Raw genomic sequence first — 27507 nt, 5'->3', positions numbered from 1 at the left:
CGCCTAACCCTGCGGCTACGCAAACTGCTAACGATGGCTTAYCGGGAGGCAACTCAACTTCCCTGGACCACGCTATCCCGTGGAACAGACTTAGAAAAGCAGGGAGGTGAGAACTTTGCCCCATTTTACAGTTCTTTGCAATTAATTACCTAGCCCTGGATTAGCATCAGACAGAAAATTCTGATTATGGAGGGAACGGCCCTCTTGCGAGGAAAAGCCCTCTTTGCGCTGCCCGCACAAGGGAAGACGCTGCCCCGGTGAGTGGCCAGGCGCCACCCCCTCCGCCGGGCCGGCACCCCGCAGGCCGCCGCGGCTCCACGCAGCCCGGCACCCGCGCGGGCAGAACCGCTCCGGGGCGCGGGGACCACCGCAGGCTGCGCCTTGGGGCCAGGCTGCGCCTTGGGGCCAGGCTGCCATCGTCTCGGCGCCCTGACCGGGCGGCGCGCCGCAGGCCTCAGCGCAGCCGTGGCGCAGCTCCGCGGCGGGGGCGGGGCGGGGGGGGCGGCCCCGCGCCTGCGCACCACTCGCCGGAAGTGCGCCGCAGCGCCGCCTCTCCGCTCACGAAGATGGCGGCGTCTACAGGTCGCCTAGCCGCTCGGCGGCTTTTCTTGCCCTGGGCTAGCCGCCTCGTGCGGGAACGCACCCCGGGGAGCCGGGTAGGTGGCGGAGGGGAGAAGCGGAAGGGCTTGGGGGGCCCTGGCGGCCCCCCGGCTCCTTGTGCTGGTGCTCAGCCTGCCGGAATCGGTTGTGGGGGGTCGGTAATGGCGGCCGCACCGAGSTGCATGCYGGGATTTGTAGTCCTAGGGACGGCCATTGGGTTGGGGTGGAGCCGGCTGCCGCGGTGCGCGCTGGGAGTTGTAGTCGCAGCGCGGCTGAGGGGAGCGTGGACCCAGCGCTCCGGGGCCGCGGTGAGGGGCGAGCCTGGGTGTTGCAGGTCCCCCAGTGCCAAGAGGGATCTGTGCGGGCCCTGTGAGGAGAGGCGTACGGAGCTGGCTTGTTCAGCCCGGACAAGGAGAGTCGAACGGGGAGCTTTGGATTAGGTATAAGGAAAAGGTTTTTCCCCACGAGGCCAGTCAGGGAGGTTGTGCAGCCTCTCTCCGTTCCGGGAGGTTTTTGAAACCCAACTGGACAAAAACCTGAGAGCAACCTGGTCTGACCCTGTAGCTGCCCTGCTGTGAGCAGGARGTTGTACTGGAGACCTCCCGAAGCCCTTCCCAACCTGAATTATTCTATGATTTTAAGATATTTACCTGAGTTTGGAGAGACCTAGTTTATTGGGATTCAGCTGCAGTCTCCTACCTCTGAACCTTGGTGGATGAGAGGTGGATTTTCTACCTTCAGGTTCAGAACAGTCACAAAGTGAGGGGAATCTTTTAACATTTACATTTTAAAGAACCATTTTTTGGAATAGTTTATTGTTTGAAGTACTCATTTGGGATACATGTTTAAACGTATTGCTCATTTTCAWCATTAACAAAAAAAAATTTTTTTTTAATCTTCCTTTCTCTCCCACCCAATTTGATTAATAACTTGAACTTAGGGCTACAAAGATGATCAGAGGGCTGGAGCACCTGCCCTAGAAGGAACAGCTGTGAGAGCTGGGCCTCTTCAGCCTGGGGAAGAGAAGACTGAGGGGGGACCTGATCAATGTGTACAAGTATCTGAAGGGAGGGTGTCAGGGGGACAGAGACAAACTCTCTTCAGTTGTCCCAGGTGACAGGCAATGGGCAGAAATTGAAGCACAGGAAGTTCCGCCTGAACGTGAGGGGGGATTTCTTCCCTGTGAGAGTGACGGAGCACTGGCACAGGTTGCCCAGAGAGGTTGTGGAGTCTCCTTCTCTGGAGATCTTCAAGGCCCACCTGGATGCAACCCTGTCTACCATGCTCCAGGTGACCCTGCTGAGCAGGGAGGTTGGACTAGATGATCTCCAGAGGTCCCTTCCAGCCTGACTGATTCTATGAACTGTCAGACGATTGCATAAAAGGTGGTGATTTCAACTTTGGCCCTGATTTGAACAAAGGGTGACTGCAGTTTGCAGTCCTCCTCATGTAGGCCATTGAACTGTATCTAATTTTCCTTTGGATACCAGGTACCCAAAAGGATTTCAGATGCGAAGGGACATACTCAATGTCCYGTAGGCTCTTACTGGCAGAAGTGCAGTGTGACTCTGGGATGGCTGGGTGGTARTAATTTTCAGTAAGAGTGCTTTGCCAGAGGGAAGCTGGCGCACTCTGCTCCTTTTTAATTCTCTTCATGCTTTTCCTCTGAGTGAGGTTAGTACAACCCTAATGTGAAGTAGTGGTGAATAGATCAGTGTTAWCTTAAATATTTTCTTAACTTTTTTTCTTAAATGCACGCTTAAACATAAGTAAGTACTGGATTTTTTTTTTAAGTTCAGGAATATACTTTCCAGAAGATTTTCCTACAATCTGAGCATAACAGATGCTTTTTCCTTACAGTGTGTACATATTGGAACAGGCAGGTTCAGAGCTTCCAAGGCAGCAACAAAAGTAGTCTTAAATGTTCCTGAAACTAGGGTGTCTCCTCTGGAAAATGGCTTGCAAGTAGCTTCTGAAGACTCTGGACTCTCAACATGCACAGTAGGTGTAACTTATAATGAGACCATTTTTCATAACCGTATTACTGTATTTTTGTTTTCTTGTGGAATTAAGATGAATGCTTTCAGTTTTTGTTAAAGAGTTTTGTTAAAAATTAAGCAGGGAAGTGGGAGTCTTAAGGCTTTTGTAAAGGATTTGTGATTAGATTTTTGTTAGTATTAGATTTTTTTTTCCGAAAACCTGTTTTTTTAAGGGAAAAGCCATTACAAAATAGGTCTTGAAAATCTAAGTGTAGTTCATACAGAAAAAGGAGCAGAGCCATATTATCATATAGTAAGTTTTTTTTTTTCTTCCATGAGGTTGGACTTTGGATTGATGCTGGAAGCAGGTATGAAAATGAGAAGAACAATGGAACTGCTCATTTTCTGGAGCATATGGCTTTCAAGGCAAGTATGAATACTAATTCTGCAAATTTTAAAGTGACTATCTGAGTTATTAGTCTTTAAAGATCAATGATAAGAACTTTATCAGAATCCTGTAGTAAGTTTTTTTCAAATCGAGAAAAAAGGAAATGGCTTAGATTTTGCCTCCAATCAGAGAGAGAAGATAAAGTCCTTGTCTTGCTCATACTCAACAGTGAATTAGTAGCAAAAGTCTAATTTTAAGGAACTTAAACTTGTTTTAATATTCTTAGAAAACACATAGTCCTTCTTTTGCCAGCTTTCTATTTTCATTTGGGAGTGCAGCAGGTTTTATATCTGACTTTCCCCTTTTGGGATATTARTGTGCTGCTTTTTTCTTTTTTTCTAAAAGATTTTTCTGTTTTTTGTCCTTGGCCTTAACTTATACAGACAAAGTGTAGAAATAATGGAAGAGGGGTTCAAGGGTCTAGTTTGACTTCCTTATTGTTTTATTTCAGGGGACAAAAAAGAGATCTCAGTTAGACCTTGAACTAGAGATTGAGAACATGGGAGCTCACCTGAATGCCTATACATCCAGGGAACAAACAGTGTATTACGCAAAGGCTTTTTCCAAAGATTTACCAAAAGGTAACTGTTTTCATTCATCAGAAAAGCAGCAAAGAATGAAATGCTTACCAGGCTCCTGATGAGGTAATGCAGGCTAATGATGCTTTTTCAGTGTAACAGTCCTTTCCTTAAAGGAGGAGAAGTTTCTTCTTGAACTTCATAGGAAATATCAGAATGCAAGTTTGGAAAGGAGTATGCCAGCAGTGAAGCTGATACCTGAAATGTCTTTGCTAGTTTTGCAAAATAAAATACCCTTTGGGCTTCTCCCTTCCTGAAGAGCAAGTCTCTTTTCCYTTCTGAAGAAAAACTTCAGTATTTTTAGCATCCTGCTAAGCAATTAAAAAAAAAACTCAAAAAAMCTTAATTTTGATTAGCTAATCTTGGGCCATCTGAACTTCAGGGGTGGGTTTTACTTTTGAATCAAATTTTTCTAGTAGTCTGAAAATAAACTTCACATTTCCATCTCTATTTTCAATTAGCTGTGGAAATTCTTGCTGATATAATTCAGAACAGTACCCTGGGAGAAGCAGAGATTGAGCGTGAGCGAGGAGTTATACTTCGAGAGATGCAGGAAGTTGAAACCAATTTACAGGAAGTTGTCTTTGATTACCTTCACGCTACAGCCTATCAGAAAACAGCCTTGGGACGAACAATTTTAGGACCCACTGAGAATATCAAGTATGTCCAAATGTGCCTACTTTTAATTGTGTGGTAACTTTGCATATTTGAAAGACCCTGAAAATGTAGGGGACAGCTTCAGTTCTTATTTTTTTCCTGGAAGGTAGTCAAAGTTGCATTGGCTATAACTGTAAGAAGAATTTCCCAATTGCTTTAATTCCCCTTCATGCAGGCATCAAAGGGTATGTGAACTTCAGATATCTACTGCGTATCTTCATTATTTGCCATATTTTCGTTTTGTTTTTTAATAATTTATCTGTCACAAAATTAGAAACACTTTTTCCCCATCAGTCTGGTGTCAGTCACTACCATAAATACTGTTTACACTGCTCATTCAGCACTTGCTTATACCAATGCAGACCAGGAGACTGTAAATGTGTTGTTTTAAAACTCATGAGATCAGCAGTAGATACTGTCTGTACCTGAATGGAGTTGAACAGGGAGGACCCTTGTAATTCCCACTCCTTTGGGAGAAGCAAGAAGATCTTTGAAAGATCAAATGAATCAAGCACCTATTTGCTTTTTAGGAAGTCAGTCTTATTCTAGTTGCCTGCCTCCACGCACTGTGCGTTGGCAGAATTTAAAGTTATTCTAGTATTGGTCTGTGCATGAATCTCTTCTTCCTGTAATAAATTCTACTGACAGTGTAATGATGTTTTTGTTTTCCTGGACTATTTTCAGATCCATAAACCGTAATGACTTGGTGGAGTATATAACAACACATTATAAAGGACCCAGAATAGTTCTGGCTGCTGCTGGAGGTTAGTATGAGACATTCACCCTGTGAAGCTATATTTAAAATCAAGGTCTTTTAGGTTTTCAGGAACAAGAAGATGATTTGCCCATTGTTCAGTAGGTCCTGGAAGCACGTTGTTAGCCCAACACGTTCTGTTTTTGTTTTCCTATCTTTTGAATTTCTGTTCCTCTTTCCCTCGGTAGTATTTCAGAAACATTCTTAAGCTGATAACTAGGAGCAAGGGGGCCTCAGTCATTCTACCAKGTGGGCAGGAGAAGAAGGGCCTAGAGTTCAGCACAAATAGGGGAGTAACAAAAGAAAGCACAGAGAAAGACAGGGGATAATACTGAGGCTTGAAATTGAGAGCAAAGAGCTTGATTTGCTGTAATACCAATAGAAGGCTATTGGAGAGAATTAAGGAAGGTGATCATGATGATCTTACTCAGCACAGTAATGGAAGTGAGGAATCTAGAAGTGTGTTTGACATGGGGAAATCATAAATTACTACTTAGTTGAGACTTTAAATTGCATAATAACCATTTACAGAATAATGTTAACATGTATGTGAAATGTCTTTGTTCAGGGGTCTCTCATGATGAGTTGCTTGATCTAGCAAAATCCCATTTTGGTAACTTACCGTCTGCTCCAGAAGGAGGACTGCCAGTCCTGCCACCCTGCAGCTTCACGGGGAGCGAGGTAAGCTCTTAGATGGCTCGGTGGGCTGGCCTTAGCRTCCTCTGTGAGCATGACTGACACAGGCTGTCTGCTGAGGAGAGCTTCTCAACCTCGTACACAGCAGATTTAAAGGTTTTGAGCCTCCAATGAGGGCAACTGGAACATTGCTTTCCAGAACAGTTTCTTCCAAACTTTCCTGGGCGAGCCTTACTGCCACCACTTTCTCAGCCTTGCCAGTTCCTGAAAAAAAAGCTCCCTTACTTCTGCTGCTACTTCCCCTTTTCCCTCTTGCCTATGTTAGTGCAGCATTTTCACTTGTTGGGAACTAGTATTTTAAAGGACGTGGCTGAGGACTGAGGTGTCTGCATTTCAGTTCCAGCTCTGTTCAGATTTTGAAAAGTCACTACCTTTCCTCATAAGGCTCATGTTAAATACTACAGAATCAAGAATTAAAGCATATGAAGTATGTGCATGGTTTATGCCACGCATGTAATGGAAATATCTGTATCCTAACACTTAACTTTCCRTGTATATTGCTGCGTGCAGGTTGTACTACAGCTACTTTCATGTACTCCCACAGATCCGTATAAGAGACGACAAGATGCCCTTGGCACACATTGCAATAGCTGTTGAAGCAGCTGGTTGGTCTCACCCAGATACAATCCCCCTTATGGTGGCAAATACTCTGATAGGTAACTGGGATCGTTCCTTTGGAGGAGGCGTGGTGAGTGACCCTGCACGCACCTTCCTGGTTTTAATAAGGCTGGCTGACTGGTGAGACTTGTCTGATTTGGGTACTGCCAGTGTGAACCCATTCAAACTATGGTTTTGGTGCTACTGTTGCTACATGACTTTGTGGCCCTTTATTGGAGTGGGGGAAGGGAAACCAATCGGGAGTCTGGGAGAAGTTGTTGCCCAAGATCTAGGAAAATCTTAGCAAATAGTGGTGAAGCCTTTGAAATGTGGGTGAGTTGGGGTCAGCCAGCCCCGATGCCAAGTGGAATGTTTCATACCTATATGCCATGAGAACTTGGGGGTATTAATAACCATTCCCTTTCTTGAACCTGTGTAGCTTTACAGTTCTGTTTAAAGCCTGACGTAAAGAACCATAGTGTGAGATTACATACAAGGAAAGAAGCTGTCCGAGATGAGAGCTGATGCTTAACCTTGGAGCTTCCCCTGGAGTGTGTGATGCTACTGCCTGTTCTGTTACCATTGAAATGAAAACAGTGGGGCGTGGAGGAAACTAGTGGGCTTTCAAGAATCTTCATGAAATGCACTTTCTCTTGCCTCAACAGAATTTATCCAGTAAACTTGCTCAGATTGCCTGCCATGGTAACCTGTGTCATAGCTTCCAATCCTTCAACACCTGCTACACTGATACAGGGTTGTGGGGACTCTATATGGTTTGTGAGCCATCCACTATACAGGACATGGTGCACTTTGTTCAGAGAGAATGGTAAGTACACAACTGTTTTTCTGAAAACTTATTTTCAGTGGAGGAATTCTATTTAAAGATGGTAACTATTTAAAGAGAATACTCTTGCTTCTCTGTTTAGATCTGCCTGGAAAAAACATATGGATCAAGTTCTGAGCTTTGATACTGCAAAGCAGCCAGCAGCCAGTTTTTGGCAGTCTTATTTTAATGGAAGGTTTAGCTCTCCTCATGGAATAAATATTAACTACAGTTATTGAAATAGGGCTCCTCATATAAGAAAACATAGCAGTGACTTCTTTTGAGTTTCAAGTGAAGGAGTTATGGAAATACCTGTCAAACCTTTTAGTGTACAAAGTCAGTGTATAGCATCCATGAACTGCATGTAAGACAATTGGAAGAGTACACATTCAGAGTAATGAATGTGTAGTTACCTTCAAATCCCATTACTAAAACCATTCTGTAGTTACTATCCCACATGACGTACGAGGTATTCACCTGTTAATTAGAGAGCTCTAGTGAGAGTACATAGCTTTAGCAGGAAATGATTTCATTTTCCTAAGCTGAAAAGATGTGCATAGGTACAGCTGTAATTTGATTGAATTGCAAATGTAATAAGAAAGAGATGGGAAATCCATACATTATCTAATGGGTATGGACTGAAAGTGAATGAMGTTGAAAGAAAACTTGAAAATGAGTTTCTTTAATCACTTAGATCATTTTTCTATACTATTATTGTGTAAAATCTCTGTAACCAACTTTTTGGGGAAAAAATGACATTGCTCTAGCTGTTTGCTTGCTAAAACTTAGGACTGGAGAAATTCTTGTGCATTCTTATTGCATTCTAATAATTAGAATGCATTAAAATATTTAATGTATCCCTCTGTCCTTCTAGTAATGGTTTCTCTCCTACAGCATGATGTAGTTGAGACAGTTCATTGTCTCACCAAGAGCCAGGCAGCAGCAGATGCTTCTAGGTTAATTATCTATAACTGTTTGCTTCCTATTTTACAACAGCCCTTATCAAGATAGTAAGTACAGACTGTACTTAAAATATCTTAAATGAAATACAGCTTATCTAAGGAGGAAAAACTGGTTCTTTGGTTGAATTGGGGGATACTTCCAAATCCACTACTCTTGCACTTCTTTAAATCCTATGGCTTGTTTCTATATCAAGCACTATTTGCTGTCTGTAGGAAAGACATGCCTTGGTGGATGTATGCAGTTCTTTATCACAGGCAATCTTGTGTGCTACAGATTAGCACTATCTGCTGCCTTTGTGGATTTAAACTATTTTTCAGGATAAGACTTTGCACCAGCGTTACAGAAAATGAAGTAGCTCGAGCCAAAAATCTTCTAAAGACAAATATGCTGCTACAACTTGATGGTGAGACTTAACTGGAACTTTTTATTCTTACTGTAATTGTACGCTGATAACTGAAGCATTTTCCCCCTTTTAGGGTCTACACCAATCTGTGAAGACATTGGAAGACAGATGCTGTGTTATAAGCGCAGAATCCCAATTCCAGAACTTGAGGCAAGAATTGAAGTAAGTGGTGCTTTTGTTATGATTCTTAAGTTTACACCCTTACTGTAGCAGTTAAATTTCTAATTGTTACAGGAAATGACAATACGGAGATTAGATTGTTTTCCAAGGAAAAGATTTCAACTGCTGTTGCCTGTACTTCTGRGTTATACAGAATTAAGATCGGTAGCTCTTAATACTTTTTCAGCCAGGATGGGTAACAAAGGTGTCTCTCCAACCCTTTTAGGCTATTGATGCCCAGACTCTTAGAGAAGTTTGCACAAAGTACATCTATGATAAGCACCCTGCAGTTGCTGCCATAGGTATGTTGTAATACAAGCTCCCCTACTCTCCCATAATGTCACACCATTCTGTGTAAGTTTAGCATGTGTCATGGCTGACTTTYTTTAACTTCCAGGTCCAATTGAACAACTTCCAGAATATAACAAAATCTGCAGTGGCATGTACTGGCTTCGTGTTTAGTGAATAAAAAGCATTTTCAGTATGCTTTTAAAACTCTTAAAGACAAACTCACTCTTGTTCAACAGTTTTTGACTTGGAGAAATCCATTTGAGAAGATTAAAACTCAAGCACGACACATATTCCTGTGCATCTGTATAATTAAGGAAAGAATGAAAGCATGTACAGTATTTGCATTTTTATTATAAAACAAAGATTGTCAGTAAAAGTCATTTCCTGACTTTAGTAGCATTCATCGCTTGTTCTTGAGCAGCTTTCTTTGCCTTGACCATTTCAACAAGTTCCTGGAGGATTTAGAAAACAAACCCCACTTATTTAATGTGTAACTAGTTAACTCTGCTCTATTTTGAATGCAGCCCTCTCCCCCCTGGACAGAGGGATGAACTTAGACAGTTTAGTGTCTTACAGCTATTTCTCTTAGAAACACAAATAAATGAAAACTGACATCTTTTTGAGGGTAAATGCTTATTTACATCCCCTGTAATATAACAAGAGGCTAGGACAGGACTTCAGCATCTACAAGAAGTTCACTATGAAACTGCAAGAAACCTTTCAAGAGGCAGACTTGCCTACTAACTCCCAGATCCACTAATTTCACTGAGAATATGTGAAAACTCTAAACTGCTCTTTTTTGTATTAAGTGTCATATCAAAAAAGTATTTTGCCAAAAGGCTCCACCTTACACCGGAGTTTGCTGTTCTTGGATGCTGTTTATGATAGGGACAGCAACACTTAAAAAACAATGGACTCTGACAAAACCTGGCCTAATTACAATCCTAGAAGGAGGTGGGTGAAGAACTTTACCTTATATCGTTTCATACAGTCTTTTTTTGAACGGCCTGGAACAGCTGCTGCTATTTTCTCCCATCTTTCAGGAGTATTTACTGGATAAGTCTTCAGTGCTTGTTCTAAAAGCTTTTGTTCTTCTGTAGTCCAAGGAGATGAATCTAAAGGTGAACCTGTTTTTAAATGCAAAAATGACAGTAAGAAACAAGATATTTAATAAGGCAGTCCACAGTGATCTTAAAATATTGTAAAAATTACAGTTGTAGTGTAACACATCTTTAGGGTGCAGTTTTGTGATACTCCTCCCTGATGACATAGCTCCCTCTGAGGAATGGAAGAGCTTGAGGAAGAAGTACCCCAGAAGTCTTACCTCCTGCCCCACCCAGAAAGTGTTCCAAACCATCAATAACTGCTTAATTAACCTTGGTTTGTACTGTGTGTGCCAAAAACATGCAGACAAATCCAATAGTTYGGATCTTTTAATACATAGGTAAGTTTGTAAGCTAGTAGTGTGCCTGTAAGAAAGTAACCCAAACTTGCTTAGACTTACACTATGACCAGGGGACAGAGCTCTGCAAGAAGAGCTCTATTTTCAGCCTTACCTTCAAACCGTTCCGAGGGGGCAGCACTGTCCATCTGAGGCACGACACCATGCTCTTTTTTGAATTTGTCAAATGCTTTCTTGTTTATATCATCTTTTTGATGAGGGTCTATAAGCAACAGATATTTAAGAGCATAATTATTGCAAAAACATTAAAGCCATATGTAATAATAAATACAGTATGTAGCAGACTATCCTAAAATGGATATTCACACAAACAAAAAACACTCATCTTCCTTTTAAAAGGTTAGTGAAGAGGATGGTAGATAAAATCTTTCAGGGCACAATACATTTTGCTAAGTGTGAGGCTCTCCAATCCCTATCCTTCTTTATATTGTTCAAAGGAATACTTTGTTCATGGCCTCTTGAGCCTGAACCTGCAACTTCAGTTGCAGTAAAGGTTGCCTTAAGTAAAGATTGCAGCACAAAACTCATGCATTATCCACAGTGGCAGAGGGGTAGTCAGGAACACCAGGAAAGTCTAGGTCTTCCTTGAGCAGCTGTGTGGTTTGGAATGGAGAAACTTCTTTGAAACTTTTTTCCCCTGTAGTAGAATGTTTTGATTTTTCTTGAGAACTTGCTTCAGAGCCTATTCTCAGTATCCCCAGCTCTCTAGGCTCTATTTACTACAAAAGGAAGTAAGTCACACTAATTTAGGAGTCCCACTCACTTTTTAAAAAGTATGTCTACAGAGTCATCAGTTACATTTATTTTAGATGCTGTCTCCTTAGCAGAGAACTTTTCCAGAGCGAGACAAACCGGCCTATGGGTACAGAGGAGCCCAGGCAATTAATTTGGCCGATGCATTTATCTATGCAGTAGGATTAAAAAAATGCCTGATATTCACTCATCAGGTGGTTACTTACAGCATAGCTACTAATATTCCATGGCTGAAAAGACTGGGTCACAGAAATACTCATCTAAAGCCTCCACCTGAGCTACATTTGTTCTTGAGATGTATGGACTATCTTGGAAACAAACAAACAAACAAAAAAAGCAGCCATATAGAAGGATGCAGACCATCTTATTACAAAAATAAGATGATAAAGATACCGAGTTTTTGGAGGCTCTTTGCTTTATTGATGACATCTTTTGCTGTTCGTTTTATTCCAGTAGTAGAGTGCAAGTTCATATAATTGGCAATAACTTCCCACCTAAAACAAGAATAGAAAGGAGAAAAGAGCAATTACATAACAGGTGATCTTCCTTCAAGCTTCTGCACATAGGTGAACAAATTTATAACAATTCCTAAGTAAGTATAATCATACTTAAATATGTATACAACTCACATTTTGGTGATATTCAAAAGCTATGGACTTAAATATAATAACGAACTTTCACGTTAATGTCATTTACTTTCCAAAATAATTATGTCTGACATCCTTAAGAATTCAGTCAAATAAGTTGGGTGAGCCTCTTGGGTTCTGATACAGAAAAAGGAGGGAGAAGAATACAGATGCCTGAATACAAAGTCTTCAAAACTCTGCTCAGCTGTTGCTTACCTTATCATAAGCACCTCTGACATGAAATACTGCTGCTGCACTGAAGGGGCTGAGCAGATGTTAACCCTGTTTCCACRGCCCCCAAAGGACTGCCCATTCATCAAGTAAAGGGGCTTCAACAGGAGCATGCTGGAACACCACTAGTCCCAGAATTGCTCCTAGTACACTTAGGAGGAGGAGGGGGATTTGCATCTGCTCAGACAGYAGAATCTTACTTAAAGCTAGGTCCTAGATAAGTACCTGCAGTGTAGAAATAGGTACTGGTATCACCTCCATCATCTATGAAGAGTATGATTTTTTTTAAAAAAAGGTTTTAGTACATTTAATAAAGGTTTTAAGTCTGTGAATCCTAAGTAGGAGGAGGCATTTTGCCATGAGAAGGAACAAGATTCCACCCTGTCCTTAAATTTTATTAGTAAGCTGATCACACATGCTACTTGCTGTGAACTCTGGCTTTTCTCTTTTCCTTGGCTCTCTCCTAAAGCTCATAGCTCTGGATGTTTTCCTCCTATCRCACAGAAGGAAAACCGACCTCACATTTACCGTGGAGCTGGTGCAGAGATACAGAGTAGCTAATACACTGCACTCCTACCCAGCTGGATCACTCTCGCTGTTCCAGCTGTGCTTTAAGGACTGGAGCCTACCGAGCAGACACACCTGTGCAGGTATGTGCCAAGGCACAATCTTGCTGATGGACTGAGGCTTGAACAAAGTTCAAGGTAGAAACAAGACCTAGGGCTAGGGCTATTGCTAGTCACAGGTAGTGCACACTACCAAGAGAAAACAAACCACAGGCTGCTCAACAGCCAAGACAAAGGAAATGTAGGGAGTCCTGCCAGTCCTACTTCAGAAGGCCTGAAAATAACAAGCACAGTACCACTTATTTAATTAAAAATTCTTAGTAGGGCTTTTAATACTGAAAATGAGAAGTACCTTGAGTTAGTCCCTGCTGGGAAGAGGTTCACAGCTTTAATTAACAACTGTAAATCATCTTCTGGCCAGTTTTTGCTTCCCCCTCCACCACCGCTGGTTGACTTTTCTGAACTCTTTGTTGCTTGGCGTGTACGAGCCTCTGCCTCTTCTTTCTCTCGCCTTATTTGTTCATTTATTTCTTCTATCTGAAGAATGGTAAACATGCATCGTTTTTTACATTTAACATTTACATAAATCCCTTGCTCTATGATTGCTATGAGCCTTGAATTTAGCTTTGTTTCTGCCCTGTATATTATACTTATGGAAAATGAGCCTACCTGCCCCAGTATTATTTTGCTCTATCACATGTATGGATTTGGACATCCCAAACTAGCAGCTACAGCAAGAATCCATCACAAATTCATTAGCAAATGAAAAGAACACTCCCAGGACTTAGGCAAAACTGCTGAATATAATGGGAATGTCTGTGCCACTATCTGACACTAAGGGACAGATCCACAAAAGGATTAGGAACCTGAAGCTACAGGTGGGCACAGTTAAACATCCATCCAAAACAATAACCCCCAAATCCTCCAACATAACTGCTACCTAGGCTTGGAGATGCCAAAAGTCTGCAGTTGCTATAGTTGCATGGAAAGTGAAAGCTGCAGCAAATTAGCTATATTGATCACAGATAAAAGTATTAACTACAACAAGTTATATTTTAGCTTCTAAGTACTTACTCAAGGTTTGGTGGCCATATGTAGCTTGTTAGCAAGCAATTCAGCAGAACTTAAGTTATCTATCGCATATCTTTGGGAACTGTAACCACATCTCGAGACTGTAATGGAGACATATCTTTAATGCAGCTTCTTCTGAGTATGCCCACTCACATTTTGGTGATATTCAAAAGCTATGGACTTAAGCCCGTTGACAGTATGCACAAAGTAGGTTTCTTGCTATTATCTTAATCTGGCAAAGAGGAAATTCTCATAGATGATGACGATGGTTACTGCAAAATGGAACAGCTCTAACAGAGAAATAAAGTTGAGTGTCCAGTATGTGGAACACTCTCCTGGATACTGGGAGATTGGATTCAAGTCACCTGAAGAACAGGAGAGAGTTGAACCTTAAGTCTTCAGCTGAGTAAACCTGACCCTTGGACAAGCCACAGGCTGTAGCATTTAAGTCCTTTTGTGGATCCAGCCCTGGGTCACGGACACTAGATGGAGAATCTTTCTTGAGTAACAGGTTAAGACGGTTCTCCTTCCCTTCTACGTAACTGCTACCCATTGCTGGGGAAACCTTAATTCCTCTACTGTTTCTATACACTGCACAAGTAGTGGAAAAAAGCACAGACTTTCTTCAGCTGGTGCTTTGTTATTTTACCAGTCCTGACCTCCACTAGGTATGGAGYAGACAACAAGTCTGTCAGGGGACTCTGAATCTCAGGTCTTTATGTTTAATAGGCCGGGTTCCACAGCAACTGTGTTGTTTCTTGTATCTTGTTTAGATTCAGCCAGGTAAATTTTGCAAGTCTAATTATTCTGTTATTTTGATCTGTCACTCAGCATAATTACCTGTTTTACTACAGCCGCCTTTCCTCCTTCCCTTGTTGTGGATGTAAGTGCTTCATTCAAGCATTGCAGACTAAAAACAAATTATTAAGTTACATTGGATAGCTAGTAGAAAGATGGATATCAAAATGAGCAGAAATCAGAGTCAGGAAGACTTACCTTGCTAGTTCAAGGCGATCACAAAGCTTTTCCACCTCCTCCATCATTTTAACACAATCTGCCTCATTATCAGAAAAGTAATTCCAGTTCTGGAAGCAGAAATACATGTTCTACCTTGAACTGTATTGTCCTGTATCTTCAGACAAAGGCTTCACACACAAGCATTCTTCAGACATTTGGACTTATTTGGCCAGTTTTGCTCATAACTCAAAACTATATGATAACTATGTTTTAGTATTTTGCTTTTTAGTAAACTCAATTTTCATACCCATCTCTGGCCATAAGAACAAGCATGTGATAGGGTCTGATCTAAGCAAGCATAACAACTTCACTAATGTAATCTGTATTTCAGTATWATAATATTTAAATACCTTGCATGTTGTTCTCAATTTTTGCCTTTCTTTCTTGATCGCTTTTTTCTGTATCTCTTTTTCTTTTTTTGCTACTAATGCTTGTTGCCTAACTTCTTCTTCTTCTTTTTCTTTCGCTAAACGTGCTGCTTCTAATTCTGCTTGTCTTTGCTGCAATCAAAGGAAAAGCAAAGAAATTTCACACTGTTATAGGTCATTCAGTCATTCAATATTAAAATGTGCAGTTTCCATTGTTTGGAATATATCAATAATTTAATGTTTGTTTTTTCAAGCATTTTGAGAGAGAGAGTAAAATATATACTAGTTGGCATTAATTCAAATGCCTCACTCACTATAAGGACTCTTAGTTTATTTTAAAGGAAGTCAGGATTTATAAAGACGTGAAACTATATGATATTTCCTATACCAGCCCCCAAAGTACTTGCTTGGAAAAAAGCATTGGTTAAGCATTTCTGCTGCACCACTATTAGCATAATGCCTTGCAATTTTCCAGTTTTATCTAAGTTACTTTTTAGCACTTTATATTTTCGGTACTGTTTTTAGAGCCATCTTTTCTAAATTGTTCTTCTTATCAGGTATATTGTTACCTCAGAGTTTCACACTAATCAACCTATAAGGTTGCATACCTATAAGGAAAGCAGCTGTGTCCATTTTATGAAAGTGGAAACCAAGCCACAGATGTTAATGACTGCCTTTAAACTAGAGGATGTGTGTGCAACAACAAAACCTCAAATTTAGAAGTTTATTGTTTCAGATTTATGCTCTGTGTTTTCATCCTATTCTCAAAAGGCTCACTGGTAGTCTTGCACTGCCTGTTGTACAGGGAACAGATTAAAGACAACAGATCTGTAAACCCCAATGTAATTCTAACAGTAGTTTTCTGACACATCTAGAAACTGAAGCAGTGGATCAGGTGTGAATGAATTAGGTTTTTTCAATCCAAATTAACCAAGTTAACTTACTTTTTCTTTTGCTTCCTGTTCTTTACGTTTTGCTTCTACTTTTGCTTTCTTCTCTGCTTCTTTCTTTGCCTTTTCTTCTTCCTTAAATTTCTTTATCCTCGGATCACAGCTGTATGCAYTGTCTGGCAGAAGAAAGGCAGGCATCATGCAAGAACAGAAAAATAGAGATTTGTTAACTAATAGCAGAAATCTCCTATTTTTAAAGAGTAGTTTGTATGCTTACCAACAAGTGTCCTGATTCTGTTCATTTCTTCTTTTTTTCTCAATGCTCTGGCAGCTCTATTCTGCTTTTCAATCCACCTCCTTTCATCTCGACTAAAAAGGAAAAGCATAGTTCACCACTAATATCTTACAGTGTCTGCAATGATCAGAAATTCGTCAAACATTTAAATAAAGTTTCTCCACACATATGCTTTTCTCTAAATACTTCAAAAATAGAATAATAGTAACTAAAAAAAAGATAAAAAAAGTTCCAGGCCCCAACCTCATGTTCAAATGCTAGGTATTTGAACAAACAAACATTTCAAAACACTTGACAACACAACCAGCTCAACTGGCATTGCAGAGAAAGAGATCATGGACTTCCAAAATACAAACCACTTGCTGACCAACATCTAATCCTCACAAAACAACAGAAATGCTGGTATACAGTTTTATTAAAGGACAGCCTATTATTTTAATTTTACGGAAAATAGGTCACATCAAATAAACCTGTATACACAGGATACGTTTAATGCTTTCCATGAAGTACCATGACACTCTGGTAAACTCATGACTCAATATAGCTCAGGTTAAAGAGATTAAAAATGGCTGACAATAATCTGAAAAATACTTGTCAGTGCTGTCATGAAAGACAAAAATGCTTAGGCTACAGATCCTTATCTATGCAGCCAAATATGGACCAATACTTGTAAGAAGAAAAACACCTGTAAGAGAATAGGGGACTTCTGTCCAGTAGTAGACTGAAGGATAAAAAAAGACAAGCAACATAACCTTTGAAAGAAGAGATGACAAGTATCTTAAATACCTAATAGAAAAGCAGGAAGCAGAAATGTAGTTGTATCTCTAATTATACCACTTGACTGAATATTTTTTTGGAAAGGACACTGAATGACAATAATAAAGACAAAAAGAACTATATAAATAACTAAGAGTCCTTCAATGAAAAGCCTTGAGCTTCATCTGTTCAATTTTTCAAAACTATAATTGATACAGAATTAATAACTGAACCTTCATAGAAGCTTTGTGAGAGAGAACACTCAGTACAAAGGGACTAAAAAACTCTAATAGCAGGATAAGGTATAAGAGGAACAAATGCCTAAGTAAAATCTAAAGAAAAAGTCATAACGGAAATAGAGCAAAGATTTTAGGCACAAAGCAACTAATCGATCTAATGACAATTGATTTCTGTTCAAACCTGGATGCCTTTCTTGATAAAGAGGTTTCTGTAATGCAAGCTACTGGTCTGACTGAAAGGTAGTGCTGTGTGAAATACAGGGTAGACTAAGTGATCCAGTGCTTTATTCTAACTTGAACAGTCTGGGTTTATAACTATAGGAAGGATGAAAATGGAATGTAATTTGCAACTGCAACACGAACTAATTCAGCTACTCCACTACATCAAAAAATATGCAATATATACATCAAGCCATAAGAACTAGTCTCTCTACATTTTAGAAAGTATCACTTGTCTCAGCACAGTTTAATATGGAGTTGGGGAGAAAAATGATACCTACTTACTCATCAGCTGGTCTAGCTCCAGGTTTAATTTGGAGCTTGCTGGAGCTGCAAGTCTGAACTGACATGAACACACAGGATGTGTGTTTATACTCATACAATCTTCTGGTAWAATGATTTCAAAGCACCTCAGAAACACTTCCGCGATGCAGGCAAGAATTATGCCAATTACACCGATTAAGAAACAGAAGCCCAGAGTCAGTCCAAGGTTATTCAAATCTGTGACTGACTTCTGTGCTGAGTGAGTGGAATTCTATTTCTTAGTTCAGTCTCTACCTTCCTTCCTTTGACTTAGAGTCTAATCGCAAGTTGAAAAAAAATCTTGCTATATTTGCTGCTATATTGACTGCTATGACAGTCTCCTGTCAAATTTCTTTTTACTTACGTACCATTCTGCCTTTTCTTTTTCCTCTTCATCTAAATAGGAAAATTCTCTCCAGGAATCGAAATTATACCTACAGTAAATGTAAAATTAGAAGTGAGGGAAAAAAAAAGATGACAGCAAAACTATTACAACTACGGTATCTTTTAAAATATTAGGTTTTTTTGTAAGCAATTATACCATTAGTACCTAAACCAATTTCACTGTGTTAACTGAAAAYGCAAAATGCTATTCAAAGTAACAACTCACATCCCTGACTGCGTAGGAAAGAGGGTATATTTTAGGATGGGATTAACCTCACCAGTTTTTAAGTGTCTCCAGAGCAGTTGTCTGAGCTCCCACTATAGGCAATTGAGATATAATGCTGTTTACAGAAAAATTCATTCCGTCTTACATAGACATCCATGTTTGGCAGATGAGTCAAACTCTAAACTCTATTGACTTTACTTGACTAGACCTCCCTTTAAGAGGAGATTTTAAACACCTAGCAGAGATACAGACACCTCCACTGAAAACACAGGTCAGGTAAGATGAACCCTGCTCTTGTCTCTGAGCCAACTCAGTTCATAGCTGTTCTGGTCAGAGAATCATCGAAAGCTCCAGCTGTAACTGAACTTACAATGTGGATGTATTAGCTAGGAGAAAACCAGCTCAGTTTGTGGAAAGCACCGAACAGCTGGGAGGTAATTTCATGGCACTGGCTCTGGTCTGTTCTGACCTAGCAACAGCCTACATACAGAAAGGTGTGGAAAAGCCTTTATATCACTCATCTTGAGTGGCTGTAGTGTGAATAGAAACTGAGGTATCAGCTAACTTACCAGAATGAATAGAACGCATCTACCTCTTCAAATGAGGAGTTCAGGTCCCCAAGTTTAGGAACATTTTTCTTATTTGACCACCTGAAAATAAATTGATAAGTTCAAGAAATATTATATGTAATATAAGCGTACTTCAAAACATGGTATGTGTTAAGTATAGAGTCAAAATACTGAAATAGAGGTTCCAACCCAGAAAGCATCTGGGCAGAGGAAGAAAACAGAAGCTCCCTCTAAATATTCTCCAGATTGTGCATTCATGGGGGAGCTCCCCCAAAAAAGTAAACTCCTCCTCAAGTTCAGTGAGCACACAAGGAGGGCCGATGGAACACAACTAGTAACAGGGTGTCTGTTCTCCACATACATTCTGCTGGTAGAGGAGCTTGCAAAAAGTGGACAGAAGGAGTTCTGTAAATAACTCAATTCTGTGGTAGGCTACATCTCCCACATATTCTGTGCATCCTGCCTCTATCTCATTTCTTTCCCCACAAAAAGGGAAATCTTCTGTAGGTCATAGGATTTATTATTTGATGATATGGCATCCCATTTCTAAGCAGAGAAGGGAATAACCCATCTGACAACCACAGATCTAGAAGATCCGAATCTCTGGAATATTTTCTAGAGATTCAATAGATCTACTTAAAATAAGCAAAAGATTGTTCAAAATGACTTGTGAAGTGCATCACACAATAAAACATTTTTTTTCATACATGTAAAAACAAATAAACTTGGTTATGGACTAATATTTTGACAACCTTCATACAAAATTAATTAACAAGCATGAATCAAATGCAGAAAAAAAACCATAACACATCTTGAAAGAGAGAATCACCAAATACTCTGGTAGTTAAATTTTCTCCTCTTACCTAGCTAAATTGTGACTATAACTACTGTCCTATCTTAATGTCTCATCCTTATGAGAAAATCATTAAAAAGGATTTTTTTATTCAGTAGCATACACACACTTGGTATAGTAAATAATTTTAAGATGAAACAATTTGTAATATGAAAAAGAAGCAACAGGGAGCTGAGAACAGACTTAGTCCTTTATTTCATGGGTCAAACTCAATGCCGTCAATGTACCAGTTAAGATTACTTTAAAAGAAAATAATTGAGAATGTACTATTTTAGCTGTATTAAATTTCTGTCAAATTAATGCACTTTCCAGCATCCCTTAAAATCACACTTGTTACAAACTCAGTGCCAGAAGAGTTGGCAAATGCTGGTTCTCCAGCAACAGCAAAGGCAGTCTGACACAGCTTACCTGGCATTTCTTTCAAAAACTGGTGAAAAAACTTCAAAGAAGTTTTCTTTTGCTTCACTTTTGGAAGGTACAGAGTTATCAAAAGTAGGATCTATGCTGTTAAATGCTCGTCGTTTCACAGGATCAGATAGTATTTCATAAGCTGAAAAAAACCCATAAAACTTGAGACTAAAATGAGTCTTCCTAACAAGGTTGGAATGTTACAGACAAGGTCCTAAGTCTTCAAAAAGATGCTCTTGGATATGTGTTTGATTATCGTTCTGTATTCCTTTTTATTTAATTATTTTGATGATGTCTTAAATCATATTGCTATTAATTCCTGTTAAACTAAGTAGAAGAAAATACTTATGAAAAAATGACACATTTAACCATTAAATAAAACAAACTAGATAATACTTTAAAATACTTTTCTGTAGTAAATTTAGTTCAGTGTCTGGGAGTGTGGGCATGACATCTTCAGGCTTTTATCTTGCAACTAGACTTTTGCAGGTAAATTCACAAACCTGTTTATTAAGGCTTGCATTAATAGGACTTCAAGATTGGCAAGAACAGGAGCCATTCATTAGAATTTTTGCAGGGCATGACAAGATCGTACCAAGACTTTGAAACAGCATAAAACAACAAACTGCTATTAGCCAGAGCACAYGAACTCTCCCATCAAGCCTTCCTGCTCTTACAATTGTGCAGTTGGGGACACTGCACACTGTATTACTGAATCATAACCTAGAAATCATATGTTCAGTAGCTTGGTAAACTCATGGCTTTTTGCAAGGAAGTGTGAAATTACTGTGTCTGTCAGTTCTACAAATATCCACTATTTCTCAACAAGCGTGAAAATTGATCAAAGGAATGAAATTCATGCTGCTATCATTCATGGGCTTCTCTGGCTGCATCCATAGAGAGAGAATACTTGAAGGTCAGATTTAGAAAAACTGACCTCATTGCACATGTTAATTGAGAAAGGGAGGAAGGAATGCCCAATGAACTGCTGTGGGCCAATCTTCCTTCCCCTCTGCTTCACGGACTTCCTTCAGCTTCCCTCTGCCAGTGCTCTGAATGACACCAATTATCCTCTCCATTATAAGCTAGAAGCCTCATATACTCTGATGACATTTTTTTTTTGATGCAAGGAATTCTGTGCATATCCATGTTTCTTCTTCCACCTAAGAGATTTTGCTTGCATACAGACCTCCAGTTCCACTCCCACATATTTAGTTCCTCTTAGCACTGCATCTCCCATTCATTCCTTCATCAGTTCCATCTTTGAACCCCAACTACRTACACTTCTGCCTTTCCAAATTTCTTCTCTGTGTTCCATTGCCAAATATACTCTCCTATTCTACATTCCCCTTTCCTACCACTGCATTTCTTTCCTCCATGGTACTGCCTAGAAGTATCGCTCACCTTCTATGCTACTTTGTACTGTCCTCTCTATTTTTATATACTTCAACTGCACGCTTTGGGAAACATGTTTTGCTCTTTGCAKGTTGAACACATAGCATATACCTGAATTCAGCTACAGAGTATTCCAATTATAGATATTTACCAGCTTCTGTCAGGATCAAAACTATGGACAAATTTTTCTCTTGGCTAACTAGCCAGCAACAGGCAACAGCAATTCTGAAATTCTGTGTTGCCTTAATTTCCCTCTGAAGCAGGCTTTCCCAATGTTCTAATAATAGAGGTCAGTAGAACAGGTGGGAAACAAGTATCACCATTAATTTTCAGATATTAGAAATTTTCTCTTTCAAACTGAAATGAAGTCACAACTCCAGTAATATTTATGAACAGCAGCTCACAAAAAATCTGGTTTCAGTCAATTGTTGTTTGTTTCTTTTTTAAACATCTTACTATATCTCTAAGAAAAGGCTGCAAACATAACAGCTTAACATAATATCATCTAACATTTTAATTGGAATTATAAGAAGTTGTTCAGGGAAAAAAAGTTTAAAACATGCTGATGAATTGTAAGTTTCTTTTTCCCCTCCACAAGTCTTATTGATCCAAAAAAGTGTTAAAGAAAAAAAAATATGAACTCCACAGCAATTCTAGAGAGATAAGCTTGGTTACATCCAGAATACTTCCTAACATTTTGGAATTGGCCAGCAGTGGTGTTTCAGGCTATCATATTACAGACAAGAAAGGAAAAGCTATTCAATTGAGCTCACTCAGTCATCTGTAGGCCAAAGAGAGCAGCTAAAGAAACTGCTATCTTGGATAAAATCAACAGATGCTCTGTTGGCAGAGAAAGCACATTAGAATTCAGATTTTCCTATTGCTATTGGCTTCTTCCAGTAATTAGTTTATTTTATAGCATATCAGTTTATTCCAGATATGTGGCTACCTCTAGTGGTTCATCTTTGCACATACTGCTACCAGTGTTCACATTAACTATTTTGTCTTACCACAAAGCAGCATGGCAAACGAACAGCTGCATTCTCATGCCGTTTCTAACCCAATGAAAAATATAACAATGTGACCCCTGTTTACTGAAGCAGTAAACAGGGATGTACTGAAATGGAAAAGAGCTTCTTTGAAGAAGTGTTAATTACTACAAAGCTAGAAACAGCAAGAATGATATGCCTAATAAAACACTATAAATATGTCTCATGTTAGCAAACAGATTGAAATAGCATCTAATAAGAAAAGTTCAATACTTACCCTTAGTTATGCAGGTAAAGTAATCATTATCACCTTCTCCTATCTGCTCCCCTGCAGCTTTTCGCTTGTCTGGATGATGTTTCAAAACCATGGATTTATCTAGCAAATAGATATGTGACATTTATAAGTGTTCTATCACGAACACTTTGTAGATTTTAGGAAATTAATATAATCATTCAAATGGGTATTTCTCTAATTAGATGTTTTTCCCCATCAGGAAGGTAACAGAAATAAGTAATGAACCTGTGTATTCGATGTGTAATCACACTGAAAAAATAAAAACAACTAATTAATATAAATTTAGCTGTTACTTCTAATTAAAAGCAAATTAGTTCAGCTAGAATGYAATTTTTATGTTATTCCTTTACTTAAGTTCTGAACACAATCCAAGACAAAATTTTACAAGAAAACTACAGCAATGAGCCTGCAAGAATTGTTGCACATTCCTTATGGGTCTTAAAATGGATAAAATTAAGCACACACAGAGGACTTTTTTGAGCTCAACTTAATACTCTGTGTAGGCCTTAATTCCTAAGTTATAACTAGCACGTAAGTTCCTACCAACGCTATCTTAGCATTAAAACAATGAAGCTAGATTTTAAACAGGCTTCTTTCCCAAAAGGTCTAGTGGCAGTACTCATGAAACATAAAATGTACCTCCTTGGCTGGCTATAAAATATCAGAATAGTTACAGCCACCTGCTTTTTGAAAAATCAGTATCCTTTGTTAAAAACAGGAACAGTACAGGATATACTAGTGAGAAAACTCACATCACTATACCAGCATGTACTAACTCAGTGCTGTTAGGATCCTAAAGACAGTCCTTTCTCTCTGTGCTAAGAGAACACTAATCATCAACAGAAGACGTGCTGCTCTATGTTCATGATTAACACGCGATCGACAGGAGCACTACTAAAAACTCAAACACATGATCAAGTATCAGAGTTAACATAATTCACTGTGCATACACTGTAATAAAAGTTTGTAATTCACCAAGCATGCTCTAAATACGCTCCAAACACAAGGTAACACAGCTGCAGATGAAAGATGATTTTGTTTGTGTGTTTTTAATGACCACACATAGTTGCTTGCCACAGTTTTGCTAGTAGATGATATGCTGGTACATTGCCATAACTCATTCAGTGGAGTCCAAAGGATCCTATCCTCCATCCGCTTGCATTTGGGCGTAACTTGATCTACAGCTGTGGTTCCACCAGAGATGGTAGTTATACAGTTACACACACAACCATGTTCATAATCAATTCACAAAACCATCAGCTTATTTCATAAAGGTCACTGAATAGTCTTCAGAGTGCTTTTAAATCTTCCTCAGTTAAATACTTGCACTCCTCTTGCAAAGTTGACTCTTGGTCAGATTGCTTTCTAGAAAAGAATATACCTCTAAAGCCTGACACATTGTTTTTTGATATGCAAACACCACAAAATGTCCCACATCATGACTGCCTTTGTGACTCATGCTTTGTGATTTAAGACACAGGTCCATTATATCATTAAGCAGCATACTGACACTTCCAAGCTTTATTCGCTTACTTATCTGAAATGCCAAGGAAACATAACCTCACAAGACTAAACAATTTTTAATGGCTTGAAAACACCCCAGAAATCCAGCCACAGGAACCGAACACTTATCACCTGGCAAAATGACCAAAGCAGAGCAAAACCAAGCTTCTTAGTGGTCTAAGTAGTAATACACTATTCGATTTCATGAAAATCAAAGAGCTACTGCTCTATTCCCATGGAACACTCAGTCTACCAATCAAACTAATAAAAGTAATATACTTTTTAAACATTCTGTACTATTAACATGGCAATTAACCATGATAAGAGGGCTTCAAGGTAACTACCTGTTGAAACAAACAGGGCATGACTAGTTTTGTTTCTCTGTCTCTCTCTCTGAGTCTGGCTGCAGACTCAAAAAGGCAAAAAGGTACAATCCTAGTCTCAAGGCTGTTGAGAAAGACACAAGAAAGCTTAGGTGTGAACTCTGGAATTTTTCTGAATTAACTAGTTTTCGGTCTGTGAATTTTGGAACTCTGATGTGAATTTAAAAGTTTGGCAAGCAATACAAATCAAATAGCAGGCATTTTTAAGCCTGTGGGAATAGCAAAATACTCATTCATGACACATATGTGTTTATATGTGAAATATAGCTCCGTACATCTAGGAGAAAGGTATGCTCGTGAATGAAAGGTACTTACGAGCTGCTTTGATTTGTTTCTGAGTAGCCCTGTATCGTATATTTCCCAGCCCAAGAACAGCATAATGGTCTTGATTCTGAGGGAAAAAAACACACCTTTATTAAACACTGATAAACGTGATCTAAAAGGCCACAACACAKGCAGAAAAACATTTCTGCCCTCCCCTGCCCACCAACATTTTAAAAATAAAAGGCAGAATTCTCTCTCTAAATAAATCCTAGAAAAGGCTACAGAAACAATTGTCTTAAAGACCATAATTAGTGATTTTTTTAATCAACAGGGTAAGTCACTGTTATAGAAATTCTAGTGGCTTAATTGAAACTAGATTAAAACACTGGATCCTGCAAAATTCAATTAAAGGAAAACTGAATTGCTTAATATTGAGAAAGTTGATGTAATTTCAGAATAAAAGAGGTGCTGGCAGGGGGTAGAGACACTTTTGCTGCTTACAGGCACCAATATGAAAAATAACAATTGAAGACTAGGATCTTACTCTGATGTGCACTTGAGTTTGTCCTCATCAGCTGATTATGCATGGAAAACACAAACCCAGCTGTAAAACTAGGGATGCAGAACAATTCAGATTTGGGGTGGGCAGGTCAAGGAAGGGGATTTTTAGCAGCTGGGAATGGCAGATAGCTTTGCCGTAATGTTTCCCACAATAATAATCAATACTATCTGTATTGACTGAATACCTTCCAGTCTTTTGGATCAAGCGTTTTTAACATAGGAAATTCTTCAAGCTGCAGTTCTTCATCCCCTGATTCTTCAGAAAGTTCTTTCTCATCTTCTAGCTCCTGGAAAGAGGCAGAAACATTTATGTTTCTCCTCTTAATAAACGCTTCAAACCATCTTCCCACAGGTTCCACTTGACAGAGCACTGATGCTATAAGCAAAAACATAAGAGCAACTTAACTTCACTTCTGTGGTTTACATTTTTCTTCCCAGTTGAAGCCCATAATCTCTAGTACACCATTCCAGAAAATTACAAATTGCTGTATCTTCTAATTTGCTTTAAAAAAAACCCCACATTATTATTTTAAAGATTGCAAAAATCAGACCACGTGTTTACAACATGGTTTCTTCCAAACATATTACTGTATTCTCAAATCTTGAAAAAGACTTTCAAGTTAAAACACGCACGTTAAATTACACAAACACCTTCCTTTAGCTTTTGTAATACAAGAGATAAAAGTAGCAAAAACATTAAACTTGCATCGACTGTTACACTCAGGCTACATCTTTTACAAACCACTTCCTTTAACAACGAAGTTGGACTTGTTACTTAAACACTGGGTTTGAACAGGCAGCGAGGAAACACCTGAGCGAGACACGCGACGGGACTACGTAAGCGTAAATAAAGAGGAGAGTTCTGCCAGGCGGAGGAGGGAAGTCTAACTTCAGCGATGCTACAGCAGGCTCCTCGGGGTTTTTCTTGTTACTTTTTTGATCGCGTTAAGAAAAAGCCCCAGGGCTGCCAACAGCCGCGCGAGCACCTATGTTTCTACAGGCGCAACCGCTGCCAAGCGAGCAGCCCGCGGCCCCGCCTCGGCCCCACCGCGCGCGCCAACGGCCGCGTCAACTGCCCGGCCTCGGCCCCGCCAACGGCCGCGCTTCGGCCCTGCCAACGGCCCCACCGCGCGCGCCAACGGCCGCGCCAACGGCCCCGCCTCGGCCCCACCGCGCGCGCCAACGGCCCCGTCAACGGCCCCGCCAACGGCCCCGCCTCGGCCCCGTCAACGGCCGCGCCAACGGCCGCGCCGCGCGCGCCAGCGGCCGCGGGAGGGGGCGGGGAGGGAGCGCGAGCCGTGCGGCGCCTACCGGCGGACAACGCTCTGGTGACCGCCGTGACCTGCCCCTCCGGCGCCCCCCGCAGCATGGCGGCGCGGCGGCGGCTCCGCGGGCGCGGCGCAGGGAAGCGCAGAGCTCTCGGCCCCGGCGCCGCTCCCCGCTCGCCTCGGCTCGCCGGTTGCCAGGAGCTGGCGCATGGAGGCGCTCGGCGAGCGCTTCCGGGTCGGCCGCCGCGCGCCGCACGCAAAGCGGCCCGGCGGGGAACGCGGCCCGCCCCGAAGTGCCCGCGCGATTAGCGCCCCTGGCGCTGCGCTGACGCCGGAGCCGCCCTGTGTCCCGCCGGAGCCGCCAGCGCACGGCGCGGAAGCGCTAAGGTTATTCCTGCTTTATTCGAGTCTGCGCCGCGCTTGTGCTGAGTGCGGAGCAGCCGCCTCCGGCAATCCCGCCTGAAGCTTGGGCGAAGCCTTGGCAGCCATAAACCGCCGGGCAGCAGAGCCAGCGCCGAGGCGGTCGCGGTTCCGGGTGGGCGGAACCCCCGCGGCGGCGGCGGCGGTGCCGGGGGGAAGGAGATATCGGCAGCACCGCGCGCGGCGAGCAGCGCCCGGGCCGGGTGCACCCTCGAATCGCGTCCTCCGGGCGCGCGGGCCAGCCG

General features: G+C 40.7%; 2 protein-coding genes across 2 annotated transcripts; one reads left to right on the top strand and one right to left on the bottom strand.

The window, feature by feature from the left end:
- The first annotated feature begins 542 nt into the window (after nucleotides 1-542).
- On the top strand, nucleotides 543-9566 carry PMPCB (peptidase, mitochondrial processing subunit beta). Its single transcript, XM_085298430.1, has 13 exons — nucleotides 543-656; nucleotides 2461-2601; nucleotides 2919-3005; nucleotides 3479-3608; nucleotides 4067-4265; nucleotides 4947-5026; nucleotides 5585-5697; nucleotides 6257-6400; nucleotides 6975-7135; nucleotides 8413-8498; nucleotides 8572-8660; nucleotides 8884-8959; nucleotides 9055-9566. Exons 1-13 carry the CDS (start codon nucleotides 567-569, stop codon nucleotides 9117-9119), a joined length of 1461 nt encoding a protein of 486 aa, XP_085154556.1. The 5' UTR covers nucleotides 543-566; the 3' UTR covers nucleotides 9120-9566.
- On the bottom strand, nucleotides 9280-27083 carry DNAJC2 (DnaJ heat shock protein family (Hsp40) member C2). Its single transcript, XM_085298443.1, has 17 exons — nucleotides 26886-27083; nucleotides 25760-25950; nucleotides 25065-25140; nucleotides 22846-22944; nucleotides 20185-20326; nucleotides 18924-19004; nucleotides 18113-18178; nucleotides 16210-16301; nucleotides 15987-16108; nucleotides 15025-15174; nucleotides 14654-14742; nucleotides 14498-14567; nucleotides 12939-13123; nucleotides 11557-11657; nucleotides 10505-10612; nucleotides 9921-10075; nucleotides 9280-9400 (listed from the first exon to the last, which is right to left on the bottom strand). The coding sequence occupies exons 1-17, from the start codon at nucleotides 26941-26943 to the stop codon at nucleotides 9326-9328; spliced, it is 1860 nt and encodes a 619-aa protein (XP_085154569.1). The 5' UTR covers nucleotides 26944-27083; the 3' UTR covers nucleotides 9280-9325.
- Nucleotides 27084-27507: the final 424 nt, after the last annotated feature.

The sequence above is a fragment of the Rhea americana genome, unplaced genomic scaffold, assembly GCF_003343005.1.
Source record: "Rhea americana isolate MKP2758 unplaced genomic scaffold, rheAme1 scaffold_1, whole genome shotgun sequence".
Lineage (NCBI taxonomy): Eukaryota > Metazoa > Chordata > Aves > Rheiformes > Rheidae > Rhea > Rhea americana.
This window is presented reverse-complemented; position numbering and strand designations above follow the sequence as displayed.

What these genes read in the sequence shown, in the direction of transcription:
- PMPCB (XM_085298430.1), top strand. Translation starts at nt 567, where the DNA reads ATGGCGGCGTCTACAGGTCGCCTAGCCGCTCGGCGGCTTTTCTTGCCC. An exon ending in TTCCAAAGATTTACCAAAAG is followed by an intron (nt 3,609 to 4,066) that starts GTAACTGTTTTC and finishes ATTTTCAATTAG; the next exon opens with CTGTGGAAATTCTTGCTGAT. An exon ending in GCAGCTTCACGGGGAGCGAG is followed by an intron (nt 5,698 to 6,256) that starts GTAAGCTCTTAG and finishes GTACTCCCACAG; the next exon opens with ATCCGTATAAGAGACGACAA.